At 37.9% G+C, this 17,068-nt stretch overlaps 1 protein-coding gene across 3 annotated transcripts in view; it reads right to left on the bottom strand.

Moving 5' to 3' along the window:
- The window catches only part of mypn (myopalladin), a 68,471-nt gene that overhangs the window by 15,906 nt on the left and 35,497 nt on the right, over positions 1-17,068 (bottom strand). For all 3 annotated transcript variants that reach the window (XM_015347633.2, XM_015347632.2, XM_006630790.3), the window contains exon 11: positions 632-1,273. In XM_015347633.2, coding sequence (XP_015203119.2) covers positions 632-1,273 — 642 coding nt within the window. The remainder of the gene's footprint in view (positions 1-631; positions 1,274-17,068) is intronic.

Here is a 17,068-nt window from a genome sequence, read left to right as displayed (position 1 = left end):
ATAAAAAAAACCCTTTGATAACATAAAATATAAAAATAAACATTAAATAGTGTTCCAATTCAAGTGAAATAATGCAGAAGGTTTCAAGATGCTGTCAAATATTTATCCGCAACAATGCGTGAAAAGGAGAAACAGTCCCCAAATGATATATTTGTTGAATTTACTCTACCACTTCTCATTAAAGGATAGGTAGATAATTTTAATCCCTTTTGTGTTACATTTAAAAAATTAGTTTTCTAACATATTCTTTTCTCTCTTAATTTGAAAGCAGTTGTTTACATACAGTGAAAATCCACTTTAAACTACACGCTCAATATTTAAATATAAATGGACACATTTAAAATGAGTTAAATCTGCTCCAGAGATGACAGAAATAGCTTGTCATCTCAAAATTGACATCAAAATCAAAATCAAAATTTCCATCGTGTGGAAAAACATTTCTTTATATATAATTTCTCTAAATAAGATGGTTTTATTTTTTGGGTTTTAATTGTTTTAACTTTAACTGAGATTAAGTAAGAGGGTGAGAGATGGGTCTGTACAGGACAATACAGGGTGCCATGCAGACATCTCAGACTGGAAGGAGCCCCGTCAATCTCGGCCCTTCAATCTGTGACACTGTGGCACTCACGCTGCAGGGGCGCTCCTTGGCAGGCCCATGGCGTTAGTTGGTGGAGAGGTGGGCAGCGATGGCAGGACGGAGCTGAGGAAGGCCACTGGATTCTGAATGGGGCTGGGAGTGGAGCTGCTGGGAGTCGGGGAGGGGGCATGGGGGGGGGACTGAGCACGAATGGCGAAAGCAGAGTAAAGGGGGGGAGGTGATGCCATAGGTCCAGTGGGACTGGTGGGCGATTGCAAGACCCTGGTTTGGAACAGCCATGGAGATGGCTGGAAATGGGGAGGGGTGGCAGGGGCTGGAGCAAAAACATCTTCGGCTGGGGGTTTTGGAGCCGCTTGGGTAGCCTGGGCCATGGCGTTCAGCATGGGGACGGGGGACTCCGTCGGGGAAAAGCCCCTGCCAGGAGGGAGGGTCTGAGCGGCAATGAACTGCTTGGGCCGGGCGTAGTTGAAGGTCTGAGGCAGGTTTGTGTTGGCGGAGGGGGCTGACTGTTGGAGGGGCAGGTGTGTGGAATTGATGACGTTCATGTTGGCCAGGGGCTCGGGGAAGGCTGGGGCGGGGTGGGACGCAGACTCCAGATGGCGCGGGGTGACGCTCTCTTGCTGTTGCTCAAGCAGGACTTGGTTGTGGAGTAGCTGGAGCTGCACGGGGTCGCTGCACATGGAACAAAGGAGGAAACGCAAGAATGAGCATGAAAAACCAGAGCTAACATGCAATGCACAACAAGGGCACTGCCTGACCTGACAGAGATCATCTAGTATTTCATACATTCATGTTTAAAAGTCTCATGCCACAGAAGGAAACAAACAATACCACAAATTAAACAAAAGTCATAATACTTTTCTGTCAAAGCAGATGGATCAAAATGACCACATTTAATCCACTACAGAATTAATATACAACATGATTACATTACAAAATTGCATCCAGTTTTAGAAAAGAGCTAAAGGAAAACACAAGAAGCATGGAAACATTTCAGGTAAATACCTCCATTCACTCTTGTATTTAGATTATGTCAGTTTATTCCGCTATATACATTTTGACTTTTTCCATCATGCACATTCAGTTATCATAAGAGGAGCATAAACTTTGTGTAAAATGCAGCTAATGTCTGAATGTGTGGTGATTTCCTTTTAGGCATTCATTTCTCCAACAAGAAGAACTGAAAACTGTGTTTGAAAAGACTTAAAACTCACTAACATTATTGCAAGTGCCACACGGAGTTAACCTATTCATTTTCTTGTGGCTTTTTGTGTGAATTGGTGAAAGTACTCAAATGGTTTGGGCAACACTTTAAGGGAATACTTTATACCTAATAATCAAGCTCATCTCTCAGTAAGACCTGCTGGACTGTAGCTATCCAGGAACTTGGTTGCCTATCCCTGAATTATCCAATGCCCTACATGTTTGAATACAGTATATCCTAATAAAACTGGTACCATCAGCTTGAACTGATTGAAAGACACAAACCTCATTTTGATCCTTAAATGATGGCTGAAGTGACTCCAAGGAACTTTGACCCTATTTCATGTTTGATTAAAAACGTGGTTTGGGATATTTTGATAGTGGTAGAAATACAGTATAATGAAACGAAACTGAGACTATGGAAATGTGAGTTTAAAACAGCACAAATAAGTAAGGCCTGAAATATATTTGGGAATGTATTTTATGGATGATGTTATACACCTGCACAAACTTGGTATTCCTAAACATCTTTGTTCAAACCCTTGCTTCAAGCCTATATACAATTCCCATTATTTCATATAGTGTCATTTTTATCTTTAAGGTGTGGATAACACTTTAGTCCAAATAGTAGCTTTTAAAGTAATTGTATTTGTATACTAAATTAACTGCTTTTTATCATGTGGCATGAACTGTATTTCATCTTGAATAGCTACCAGCTAATCCTTAAAAGGCACAAACACCTGTGTAACCTGAAAGCCAGCTGTTAGGAAGCAATCCCTGTGGTTTTTTTGATTGATAATCCGTGACAAATCCACATGTTGTTCACTGAAGCTACTCTCTGGAGAATGGGGTGATGAAAACCTAACCATTGCTTACAGGGCCTACCTACGATTTAGTTTTCATTCCCGAGTCATAAATCCTCCCAGTAAACCTGTTGCCCAGTGATACTGTCACAGCCTCGCAAAAGAATAATGACTATACAACTGCTCTCAACGCTACTAAACTCAGGATGAGGGAGTATGGAACAAGCAGCCCAGTCATGCTGATGAAGCTGACATCCTGGCGTCCTTCAAGAAACAGCTGGATGAGATCCATGAATCAATTAGTTACTAATGGACTAAACGGTTTCCTCTTGTATGTAATCATTCGTATGTTTTTATGTTACTGTTCATAAAATAACATTACTTATTCAGTCAAATCTTTATGCACAGTTATGCTTAACTGATCTCAATAGAAAAGAGAAGCTGCAAACTAAATCTAAGCAGGAGCATTCTGATCACAGAAGGTGATCAGCAGAGTCCTGATGTTCATGTATAACTACAAAGGGCATGAGGATAGAAGCATTTAAGCACAGTAGGATGGACTAGCAGAGAGAAACAATCAGCAGTAGGCTAGTAAGACAGGAGGAGAGAGGGTGGCTGAAGATGTGGGTGAAGACTGAACATATGGTAGAAGGGAGCAGGGTGATAAAGAGAGCAATTGGACCAATCAGAAACAGCAAAAATAAAATTAGGGAGTGCTTGTAGAATTATTAGTAATTAACTTAAAAGACTAAATTCAATAATTTAATGGTGGCTTCAGATTGTAATTACAATAACACAAGCAATTGAGGTGAGCCCTCAAGCTATACTCTCTATGTTATCTTTCTACAATCAAAAACCACTTGATCTTAATCCTGAACTGAAATTAGTCTTTCCAATTGCTGTACACACAAGTCAGTGACTCCTGCAAACACAATGGTAAAAATGCAGTTTCTCCACACAGGCCGTCCAAGAACGTGGGAAAGGAGAAATTTCACACGGATGGCACTGGACTGCCAAACAGGACAATTTTCAGCCGGAATAAGCAAATTGAAAAGGTCCAGGCTTAGGACGATGTCATCTTATGTAGCACAACTCCTCAGTCTTGGAAAGGGCAAGGGGGTTAATCAAAACAATTAAAAACATAGTAAAAAAACATGGGCCACATTTCTTTGGTGAAGAATTTGTTGAATTGGCCACCAACCAACACCTTTTGAAATTTTGAACGAGCTCCTGTCCAGTGGAGTAAATCCAACTATGGACTACAGCATTTCACTGCTGAGGGCAAATACTAATTCCAGCAGTTCCTGTAAGCAGTACTGGCAGATTTCCAAGCAATTTCTAAACCTCTCATTTCATGGTGCATTGGAGTGACCATCAGATCCCTTATCACTTTGCTGTTCTCTCTTTGCTCTTGGTAATATGCACCAAAATACATCTTTTTCAAGGGTGTGGTTATTGTAGTATATACTGTAGGATTAAAAATAATACAGCATGTACTGTATTTATAAGAACGAACTGTAATGCACATTCAGACAAGCTCTCACAACTGTAAAGCACTTCAACAAGCCATGGGGCACCTTTGCTTTCTTGGTGCCTTAAATGTTTCCCAATGTCAATTAGTCTTTCAGCATCAGTGCAGTGCATGTGCATTTTTCCATGTGAAATTAATGACTGCAGTGTTACTGTTTTTTTTGCTCAGTAATTATAGCTCTAGACTGAACAGATTGAAAAAATTATTATGACCAAAATTCTGAAAGACGTCTTGTAATGAAAGCTGTAATTAGGGGCTCTCTTTGCATATAACCTAAAATTTGCCTTAAACCATATCTGTCACCGTTAAAAGTTAGGCCTGAGCAATATTTTCAAAACTGGAGTAAATGTACTGTGGGTTGTGAAACCCTGATTGACAGTTTTTACAAGTAATATATTTCTCTTGTTGTACTAAATCTATAAGCATATTTATGACATAGCCAGGGAATGGCATTGTTCAGGTTTTGTTTCTTACCTTTAACCTGTATTCTTTAATTACTAAATGTATACTTTTCAAGGGGTATAATTACATAAATGTAATTCATAATGTCTTTTTTAAATCTCATAAATGACTGTCTTATACGTTTTACACCGACATTAATATGTTTTTTTTCCTTGTGCAGACCTCCAACAGTTCCACCACTTGTCCTAGTGACCCTGATATCTGATGGTTCGGAATCCAGTTTATTTTCAACTGCAAATGTTCAGGTTGCTTGTAAAAGAATGCTGCAACCCTAAATAGCAATAAATCATTTTCTGATTATTGCTAGATAAAATCTATTTGTTGCCTTGAAATTCCTAGCAAATTAATAGCTGTAAGCAATAAAATAGTTGCAATTAATCAAATTATTAGTTCAATAAAGGGCTCAATTAAGTAGGAATGAAAAACGTCAGACACTGGGGTTACTAGGACCAGAATAGGGAAGACCTGCCATAGACATTTGAATAATAGCAGAATAATGCAGTAAGTTATAAAGCTATGCAAACAAACAAAACACTTTAGCTGAGGTATAATTATTCTGTCAGGAGGGGTATAATCATCAGTAATGCTTCCCTCTAATTTTACCTGCAAAGTAAACACGAGGGGATCAAGGTGCATGCTTGAGTGACCTTTCGCCTGAAGTGAAATCTGGATCACTCCACTGTCTTTTGTGCTTCATTAATAAGTCTAATACTTTGGTTCCAAAAGCACGGTCATCTGATTGGTAAAAAGCCAAAATAGGGCTAAGTCTTGTGTTGTATTATCCAAGAAACACAATATTTATGAGAAGGTCTTGGCTTTATAAAGACATAAAGAGAACTTTTCAACCATAGCAGATTTATTTACACAATGTGTTCAATATTCTGTCAGCTAAGGAAGGTTTTAAAGGGTTATAATAATGGAGTCTCAGTTGCACTCTTAGATAAACAAAATAGAATTTTCTTGAAAGTATGAACCTGAGCTCTGCTGATGAGATTGATTGATGTTTGAATTGGATTGTATTAATGCAATTAATACAATATTGCAATAATGCAATTAATGTATATTAGTGAATGTTCATAAAAATATGAATGACATGCTTAAAACTAAGTATTGAAAATGTCTAATTATCTTGAATAGATTTCCCATGTGCGTCTGTAAAAGTCCAACCTGTGTTATAAATTGCTTTCTTTAGTGGAATAAATTACAATGATAATTACAATTAGTGTAATAGATGTCAGGTGAATTTCTTGGCTTTGTGAAAAAAGTCCTCTGAAAACACGAGTGAAAAAAATGGGGGGAAAATGAATCGGAGATCTCACACTTAAAGCACTTAAATCAAAAGCTTTTCTATTTACTGTATTGTGCTATTTAGTGTTTATTACAGATGTTGATAAAATATACAAAATCCCAGAATATTCAAGGATAACTTTACTTTAACAAATTTCTAAAACAATTAATGATCGAGATAATGTGTGGCTTATTACAGTTGTCAGGTAGATATCGAACAATATACATTGCTCTTTTCTGTACAGTTAGAAGTCTATACTTGACATTCCAAGTCCATAATTAGGATATTCAATGTAGACATTTATAGTATGGTGCAATGTAAACAAATGTACCAACTATAAACCAGAGCAAGGACATTCAAGAAAGATATTATGAAAGTAGCTGCTTTTCAAATATCCATATTAAGTTAAGACCTGTTGCAAACAAGAGGAGAACATTCAGCCAATGTAGCTTGTTCAGTTGCTAGTACTGTAGATATACGATTAGTATCTCATTAAGCTTGGAAGGAAAGAAACTGGAGTATGGGGTTCAACACCATGGCTAGGTGGAGTGTTCCATATTCCCACAACCCTTTGTGTAAAATGATTCCTGTTTCAGTTTAAAATGCTCTTCTCTGTTCTCATAAGTGGACTCTTCCATTTCTGTTTCCCATTTTACAAAAATGTCTTTTCCACATGTATGTAACACCCTTGCACTTGTCTACATTAAATGATATGTGCAAGGTGTTTGCCCAGTCCTGAAATTGTTCTAGATCTTTTTGATTTCTTGCTATTGCTCTTAGATTGGTATCATCTGCACACTTACTGTAGCTTGTTTGCTAACTGAATTAGAATCTGGATCATTACTATAGATTACAAGAGCAGTAGTTCATATACAAGAGATACTCTAGGAATTCCCTTACAGACTAATTTGAGCCTAATCCCTGTTTCTGTCCCCTGTTTCTAGCTTGTGAACCATTTCTTCATCAGTTATGTGCAATACCTACAATGAAAACAGTCTGCACTTTGAGAATTAATCTTTTATTAGGTACTTTATCGAATTCTTTCTGAAAATCTAAATATACCTTCTTATACTGTATACCCTGCCCATTGTCTTATATATATATATAAATTATTGCAGATACATAGCTTGCTTTTGTGGATTCAAAAAATAACAGAGTACTGTATATTGTAGTTGTATATACAGTATGACCAAAATTTAGTAGTTGTATTATGTCATGATCCTTGAAAGGAACTGCAGCCTGTCCTAAATGACTATTTTACATGCAGGGAAAAAGACTGAGTTATGTGAAACACTTTTATTTTCAAAAATAAAGAATGTTTGTGAAACAGATAAAGGAGGTATACAGTACTTGTGTAGCCATGTGGCATCACTAAAAAGCCATTCTACTATCTGGTTTTCTTGTAATGTATTTCATATTCCGTGGTGGGTTTTATCCCCTTTTTTCAAATATCCTTTGTCATTTAAAAAAACACTACAGGAAAAATAGTGGCAAAATTTAAAATGTCCAAAATCCATTTTCCAGTGGTACTTCACACTAAGGACCATTTCATCGTAAGGTCTTTTTGTGAAGCATTTTTATTTTTCTAAATGCCTATTTAGATTAACACTACAGGAATAACAACAGACAGTGGCTCAGCCCACACAGGTAGGCATAAATAGCTTTTTTAAGTCCATTAAAAGATTTGCTCTATACGCATGATTTGTGTGCAATTCAAATTCCTCTTCTGATACACCAAGGGCTTGGAAATCCAGAGCTGAATTTTCAACAATTCTGAACTTTTGTCCCTTGTGTGGGTCATCATCAGTGCAGAAGTTGGAATATGACCCCTTTTTCTTTGGCCAGGTGCTCTAACAAGTAGCTTACAACTGAAGAATGCACTGATAATGACTAGCAAGTCAGGGACTCTAAATTCTCCCTGACACTGCTTGCTTAAATTGTTTAAGGCCATCATTAGTGTGAAATAAATCACTGGCTTGATTTTAAACGCTTTGAAAAGATGTAAACTTATCAAAAGGCGGAGAGGCTTTATGTTTTATCTTTCTGTCTGTTTGAAATTCCTGCTTTGTGTGTCATGTCTCAGCCGAAAACCTTGTCTTATAGCTGTATTGGGTCAAAAGAAAGTCAGCTTTATCTGTGAGTAAATAATGTCCAACAAATAAAAAAGTGATTTTTTACAGTTGTTTATTGTGTTGAGAATATCCAGAACTTTGGCTCATTTTATACTCTTCATCTGCGTGGAGCAGGCTTTCTTCAGAAAACATACTGTATACTTCCCTCCAAAAGTAAATACCTTTATTCTTAGGTTTATGTGCTGGATGGAATAAACATTTTGCTTTCACAAATCATCATAAAACAATTCACTGCATTACTGTAATTGCAGATATTGCAATGACACAAAAAGCCTTCATCCAGTGGAAAACATTCAGCATGTGGGAGAGCCCAGGATTTCAACATAAACTTCAATGAATTATTCATTTGTAATAGGCTGTAACAGTGCATGCATTAGCAAATTAAAATAGTCATTTTCAATTTTTTTTTCCTGATTGCACAGCATTTCAATGGTGACTCTGTGAAACATGGGACTGGGATTGTTATAGGAAATGATGGCATAACCTCCCACAAACTCACACTTACAAACTGTAAGTTTAAATACTGTAAGTCCTCCAGTACACGGACCTCAGCCAGAGCGACAGATGTTAAATTGCAAAAAGATATTTTCAAACAAAAATGTTGCACTGAGAACCACAGATGCAAACAAAAGACAAAGGACCTCCTGCACAGCAGGAGGAATGTAATTTGTTAATGCTTTTTAAAGATAAAAAGTACTTCTGATAAGAATTCAGCATCTCTTTTGGAAGGGCTTTGGGAGGCATATGCTCTTGCTATCTTTTACCAACTGCTTCTCTTAGAAGCTATTAGCTTGATAATGGGATCTGTCTTAACTAGCAGCTGTGTGATATAAAAAGACATGATCCACACTTTACAAATGGCAATGATAACAATACAGGGTCTAAATAATTCAATGTTGACAGACTAAAAAAACTGACACATTTGAATGAAGCTGATAGGAATATTCCTACAACAGAGATAGCCTGTAGCATATTCCCTGTTTTTGTCCTCACAGAGAAGTGAAGTAAAGTTCAGACCTAAACGCCTGCCGTGCCACCCAGAATGTTATCTCTTACATCTCCTGTTTTTATTCTGTTATTTCTTTGTTTATGTAAAACTGAATTTGTGTTCTCAAATGCACATTAAAGCTATTTTGAGTGCACTAGAAACCATAGCCAGAAGGTCAATTTATGTGTTTAATGTAAGGATATTGTATTCTGCCTTAAAATATATTCTGAATATTCTTTTACATCATGCAGATTTTGTATTGAAGTACCTTTTTCTAAAGGCACCTTGTTCTTCACAGTTAAACTGCATTCAAGTATACACCCAACACTCAGCTCATACTGTTATTTTAAATGCTTTTGTAACGAACAGTTCTTTCCGGACCCTATGCGGACGACACAGTCTGATGGAGTGGGGAAACACTAGGGAAACGTCATGCAGAAAAACGGGGCTGAAGACAGGGGGGCGTGTCCAAGGTGCGCTGGTGTACGGGAGAGGTGTGGCCGAGGCGAACAATCCAAAAGAGAAGTCCTTAGGGAATATCCAAAAACACACGAGAAAGTCCAAAACCAGGAGATCCATCAAAACAAGGGAATTAAAACCACGAAGGCCGGGTCGGAACCGGAGGACGGGGAACAGGAACGGGAATGGGAACAGAGGTTAAAACCTGAACGGGACCAGGCGCTTCCAGGTCCCGGACTCGCACGATATGGAAATCAGATGCAGAGCCCGGATGAGCGTCAGCGCCTGGCTTTTAAGGTGGGCTGGGAATAGGGAGCAGGTGCATAGAATACAGTCTTGAGTGAAAGGGCTGGAGCACCCTTAAGGAGGGTGAACTAATATCGTGACAGCTTTAGCAGTGTGATTACTCTAAACATCCATCCATTCTCTAACAGCTTCATCCAATTCAGAGTCAGGGGGGAACCAGAGACTATCCTGACAACAAGCGCAAGGTGGAGTACACCCTGGATGGGACACCAGTCCATCGCAGGGCAGACACACAGACACAGGCATGCTCACACTCAACCCTAGGGCCAATGTTCCCAGAAGCCAGTTAATTCACAGTACCAGTATGTTTTTGGAATGTGAGAGAAAACTGATGCACCTGGAAGAAACCCCTGTGAACATGAGGAGAACATACAAAGCCCATGCCCCAAGATAGTGTCCCAAGAATTGATCCCAGGGCCCTAGTGCTATGAGGCAGTAATATTAAACACTATGCCTCAGTGCTGCCCTCACGCTAAACAAATGGCATAAAGTCTTTTAGCATCCATAAAGTAATGTTATTAAAACAGTAACAAATATTATTCTGTTGTACATTGGAAAAAAAAGTAAGAGAACACTTTGATTCAAATTACACTTGTCCCCCAGCTGAGATCAGTTCATGTACTGTACATTTAGTGTTTTTACTTTCTTTTTTCTCCTCATGAAGTTCTCCCAATGTAAACTTATTGGAACAAGTCGGGGGGGGGGGTGAGCAACTGTGAATTAGTCCTTTGAATTACAAATTTGTTAAATCCTAGATTCAACAGCTTTCAGACCAACCATAGTATTGAGTGGTTTATTAGGTTGGCAATTTGAAAAGAAATTTGATTTTAGCCACCATGAGGATGAGATTATAAGAACCTTCCGACTAAAAGCTGAAGAGCTGGAGCTAGGACGATGATAGGTTGAAGGAAGAATGTAAAACAATGAATGATAGTAAGGGGTTTTCAGTACCCCTCTTTTTACATTTTTAGCCATGTTCTAGTATTAGTCATAGCTCTCAGAGCTCAGTTTTAAACTCTTTTACACATCTTTTCCAGCTGGGTAAACTGCTGGTGTGCTAGTGCTAGCTAAAGTCGATAAAAAATAATGTTATTTTCAGTTGAAGAACAATTACATAAGCCAATAAGATTTTCATCCATAGTGTTTTACCAAAGAGGTATAAACCATGGCAAGATCATTTGAAGGTAGATTTACTGGGATAGCAATCAAGACATCGAAACTGAAATGCCTTCAAATCGCAAAACAAGCCACAATTAAAAATGAAAAAATATGTAACTAAGTAAAAAGCTAATAATGAAGATGCCTTTCATATCTGTTTTCATAACCAAAAAACTTTCCCTAAGGATTTTATAGCATGGGAAATAAAAAGCTGACAACGCAAGAAATTACATGCAATCCTCTGTATGAATCAGGTTCTGGTTTTATCACTTATGTTATATGCAATAAAAATGATTAAATTCCATTCTGATGTTTTTTGATTATAACACTTATTTAAAATATCAAATCAATTAACTTTATTTTGCTATGTGAACTACTGTAGTACTACTGTAAGGCAATGCCGAGATCCTGGTGTCCTCTCTCATTTATTTGACTGCCAAATAAAGATTCAGGCAGGCTCTGTTTTCATATTTAGCAAAATGTGCTCATACTGTACAAGAAAGAAGCCTTTCTACAGTATATAATTTATTACAGCTACAGCACTGCTGTGAAAAGTGTACTGCAGAGCACAGATACTACAACATAAGCCTCAACTCCACCAGCATGCCATTAATTTAAGACAGAGCGAGACATACAACATTTTTTGGTCTTATTTGGCAAATGCTGACAAAGAAAACTTGGCTTAAGGGCTGACATTTGACTGGACCTCTTAAACAAATCACTACACACAGTGGGCTTTCTTGGAGACTGTATGATTTGGCCTTATAGACCGGAACACTTTTTGTTGTACAGCTGTTAGAAAAATGTTGTTGTGTCTAAACTAAAATAATACTCCCTGTTTGTATGCCTGAAAAGGAGAGAAACAAACTGCTAAACTGGGCTCTTGATTCAGACAAAATATTGTCTTGCTAGAACAGTTTCAGTTGTGAGGTCAAAGTTTCATTAGTTTGGAACTTGAAGGAGAGTTTCTAGGAAGCAAGGCTGTCAAGACCTCAATTTCTATTTCTGGCTGTAGGAACATCTTTCCAAAAACAAGACTTTTCTTTTTGTTGTTTGTTTTGTAAAGTTTAGATGGTTACCATGCTAACACATTGAAATGTTATACATTGGGAGACCAGCATGGAAAACCTCTGTGAAATACATAAGATTTATATATAAATTGTGCCAAATAGAAGTACTGTATGATGAACTTTGCTCAGTTGTCAGATTTATTCAGGATTTGCATATCTGTGACTATGCACTATAAGGTGGATAAGGCCCAAGAAATTGGTTCATTTAATTACTGGGTACCCATCTGCTTATGCTAGCTTGCTTAAGGCGGACACAGAATTAAAGATGGAAATTCTATGTGGATTACATTATCCTGTAATGGCATGTCATACTGGACACACCCTGCTACACTCTCTCCTTTTTACCTCAGCCATCAAGTAAGCAGTTGATCTCTATGTCCCAGTCTCTGGCGCCAGCCTCACAGTGGCTGTGTCTAGGCATTTGCAGGTGTTTTTGAATCTTTTCAGGCTCCACGCTTTTAAGCTCCTTCTTCTGTAAAATTATTTGAAAGTTTAATATACATTGTTTCTTGGAGTGTTCCAGACAGATGTCTTGTCCTGGCCAACATAGACGGCACAGATTCACAAAAACCTCTAAGATTTTCCATAAAAGGGAAAATGCAACAGAGACATATTGTCTGTGGTCTTACAGAAAGGGCATATATTGAATACCTTTCACCTGAATCTAAGAATGGAATGGTGCAAAAGTCAGCCATGCTAATGAACCTCTCACTCAGACATACAGTGCCTTGCGAAAGTATTCGGCCCCCTTGAACTTTTCAACCTTTTGCCACATTTCAGGCTTCAAACATAAAGATATAAATTTTTTATTTTATGTGAAGAATCACCAACAAGTGGGACACAATTGTGAAGTGGAACGAAATCTATTGGATTTTTGAAACTTTTTTAACTAATAAAAAAATGAAAAGTGGGGCGTGCAAAATTATTCGGCCCCTTTACTTTCAGTGCAGCAAACTCACTCCAGAAGTTCAGCGAGGATCTCTGAATGATCCAATGTTGTCCTAAATGACTGATGGTGATAAATAGAATCCACCTGTGTGTAATCAAGTCTCTGTATAAATGCACCTGCTCTGTGATAGTCTCAAGGTTCTGTTGAAAGCGCAGAGAGCATCATGAAGACCAAGGAACACACCAGGCAGGTCCGTAATACTGTTGTGGAGAAGTTTAAAGCCGGATTTGGATACAAAAAGATTTCCCAAGCTTCAAACATCCCAAGGAGCACTGTGCAAGCGATCATCTTGAAATGGAAGGAGTATCAGACCACTGCAAATCTACCAAGACCTGGCCGTCCCTCTAAACTTTCAGCTCAGACAAGGAGAAGACTGATCAGAGATGCAGCCAAGAGGCCCATGATCACTCTGGATGAACTGCAGAGAACTACAGCTGAGGTGGGAGAGTCTGTCCATAGGACAACAATCAGTCTTACACTGCACAAATCTGGCCTTTATGGAAGAGTGGCAAGAAGAAAGCCATTTCTCAAAGATATCCATAAAAAGTCTCGTCTAAAGTTTGCCACAAGCCACCTGGGAGACACCCCAAACATGTGGAAGAAGGTGCTCTGGTCAGATGAAACCAAAATCGAACTTTTTGGCCACAATGCAAAACGATATGTTTGGCGTAAAAGCAACACAGCTCATCACCCTCAACACACCATCCCCACTGTCAAACATGGTGGTGGAAGCATCATGGTTTGGGCCTGCTTTTCTTCAGCAGGGACAGGGAAGATGGTTAAAATTGAGGGGAAGATGGATGCAGCCAAATACAGGACCATTCTGGATGAAAACCTGTTGGAGTCTGCAAAAGACCTGAAACTGGGACGGAGATTTATCTTCCAACAAGACAATGATCCCAAACATACAGCAAAATCTACAAAGGAATGGTTCACAAATAAACGTATCCAGGTGTTTGAATGGCCAAGTCAAAGTCCAGACCTGAATCCAATCGAGAATCTGTGGAAAGAGCTGAAAACTGCTGTTCACAAACGCTCTCCATCCAACCTCACTGAGCTCGAGCTGTTTTGCAAGGAAGAATGGGCAAGAATTTCAGTCTCTCGATGTGCAAAACTGATAGAGACATACCCCAAGCGACTTGCAGCTGTAATCGCAGCAAAAGGTGGCTCTACTAAGTATTAACGCAAGGGGGCCGAATAATTTTGCACGCCCCACTTTTCATTTTTTTATTAGTTAAAAAAGTTTCAAAAATCCAATAGATTTCGTTCCACTTCACAATTGTGTCCCACTTGTTGGTGATTCTTCACATAAAATAAAAAATTTATATCTTTATGTTTGAAGCCTGAAATGTGGCAAAAGGTTGAAAAGTTCAAGGGGGCCGAATACTTTCGCAAGGCACTGTATATGGTATTGTCAAAACCCAGACAAAATAAAAATATTTTAAAAACGACATATATATTAAACATTATAGCAACAGCTGATTAGCATTTGTAAGTGGAAAACATGCTCCAGTAGCTATAATTGAAATGGAGCATTAGAGAAAATTTGTCCTTGACTTCAAGCCATTATTTCCTATTCCTCCTGTTTTGACAGAAGCCCTTCCTGATTGTGACTGTCCAGTTAATGTCTTTAAGAAGCAGAAGAAATTAAAGATGTTAATTTCTATACTAAAGAAAGATGGATTTCTGGATATTGGAACACAGACCTTGACCTTTAAGCATGAGAAAAGTTGAAATAAACAGTGTGGTTAGGATATATCCTAACTGTACCATACTCATTACAGGGAAAAGGCAACCTGCCGTTAAGCAGAAAGAACCTCCACAGGCGGGTAATATTATGGGGATTAACGACAATGTGGCACTGATGTTATCCCAAAAGTGTAGCAAGGCTAGTCAAGGAAGTAAAAGAACAGGTAAAGGTTTATTCCAGGCTGCAAGAAAAAGAAGAGACACAACGTTTCGGCTGTTTAGCAGGTGTGTCACACACCTGAAGAAGGCTCCATAGCCAAAACGTTGTGTTTCTTTTCTTCTCTTTTCAGCATGGAATAAACTTTAGCTGTTCCTTTGCATGCTGATGTAACTACCTACTTGAACTTAAGGAAATTAAGGAAGTGCTTAGGTTTTCTACTATGACCAGTATGAGGAGAGCACAGTTTGATTCATTGAGTTAAAACTCCTTGGCACGGCTTATTTCTCTTGGTCATGTAGCCTTGAAAAAGACATGTGATGGCCATTTATACTTCTTCCAACCTTATGGATCCTGACAATAATGCACTATTACTAAAGCCCTTTCTTGCCAAGCATAGAATAAAAGTTTTAAGATCCCAAATACTCTTCTAAAGAGCTAAAACTTAAATGTTAAAACTGACTACTGGCTGGCAATTCACATGCATGCAAATATATTGAACACTGTCATGTAATACCCTGCAGGTGCGCAAGGGGCACTCCTTTTATATTTACCCTAAAATTTTTAATGCAATTCAGAACAGGTCCACATTTCAACAAGTGGATATCTGAGATTTCAATACATAGAACTTACACGTGCTGGGAAATGTGCTATGTGCTGAGGTTGAACATTAACCACATAAAACAAATACATTTGCTTTTTTAACCTTTTTGGTTAAGAATAGATCAAAGAAAAACAGTAATAAACCACCAGATCACAGGGAGCCAAAGCAAAATCTCAACAAACAGCAATGAACCTTTACTACATTGACCACCAAGAACTTCATCACTTGGAGTCGAAACTGAAGTCTCTGTGTCGACAATCTAGTTAACCTTCCTTGAGCATCTCTGCCTTATTTGCAAAGCTTCCTTATTACAGTATAAAGACTATGATGAGGACACAATATCCAGCAAGGCAGCAAATAGGGAAAAAGTCCTCTTCAGCCATTAGAGATCAGCAATATCATAAGAGAAGTGGTCTGAGAAATCTGTGGTAACATACTGTACTGTATATCAGCTCCATTAATTGGAGTTACAGTACATGCTGAGTATCAAGTTGGGAAATTGCTTTTCAGCTCCATGAACGTTGCAGTGAAAAATGGAAGAGTTGGCACTACTGCTGTGCACACCCAAAGGGAAAACAAAAGAGTTTCACTTAAACCAATTGGAATTTTTTTACTTGCTAGCCTTTATCCTCCTTCAAACGGTAAAATCCTGTCATAGTTTGTGACACTGAGTGCTCAATGGTGATTTGATTTTGGATGAATTTTGTAGGGCTCCTGTCATCATGATTGACCTTTTTCATGCAGACAACAGTGGGGAATTTTTAAAGAGAGGTTTTTCTAAATCCCTTGTCACCGATACAGTCATTATGAATAATGTGTCCTAATTGCCCCTAATGACTTCCTGAATCCATTGCACTGAAGGAAAATAATATGATTTCCATATGGTTCTCTTCAGGGGAAATGTGAAATTCTTATACTATCATAGGTCAATCACTGCTTGAAATGAAATATTCATTTCAGTTTATGTAAAATCTTGTACATTATTTTTCACATATGCTGTATAGATTGCTGTTTTGATTTTTAAAGACATACCATGTTCAGGGTTTCTTGGCAAAACATGTCCTACAGTTGTTTTTTTTCCCCTGTGACTAATATATTGAGATATTTCAACATTGTTTCAGTTGCTGAATAAAAGCCAGACAAATCTGGACAAATGATTGTTCTACAATCATATCTGTGGAACAAAATATCTACATTGATTTTGATGAAGATTATAAGCCAACTAAACACATTTTAAACCATTTTTTAATTAACTTTTAAAACTAAAGATACAGTCATTTAAATTTACATAAACTGCACTTAATTTGTAAAGTTTTAAATAAAAGGTTTCCAACTATCCATTGTTTTTGTAAATTGATATCTGATTTTAACAAGTAGTTACGCCCCATGATGGTCAAACACAAACATGACAACAGTGGCATATGTATTTTATAAAAAAGGTTTAGTTAATTCTGAAAAAAATATCAACACCAACTACTTGAATTAACAAATGATGTGCCATGTGTCACAAACAATAGTTAAATAATTCTAGATTTTACTTTACTTATAAAAAACTTAGTAACTACATATTACAAACTGGTGAGACAAAAGCAGTGCATATGAAGATGT

The sequence above is a fragment of the Lepisosteus oculatus genome, chromosome 4 (genome assembly GCF_040954835.1).
Source record: "Lepisosteus oculatus isolate fLepOcu1 chromosome 4, fLepOcu1.hap2, whole genome shotgun sequence".
NCBI classification, from domain to species: Eukaryota; Metazoa; Chordata; class Actinopteri; order Semionotiformes; family Lepisosteidae; genus Lepisosteus; species Lepisosteus oculatus.
The sequence above is the reverse complement of the archived record's forward strand: the minus strand, read 5'-3'. Positions and strand labels throughout refer to the sequence as shown.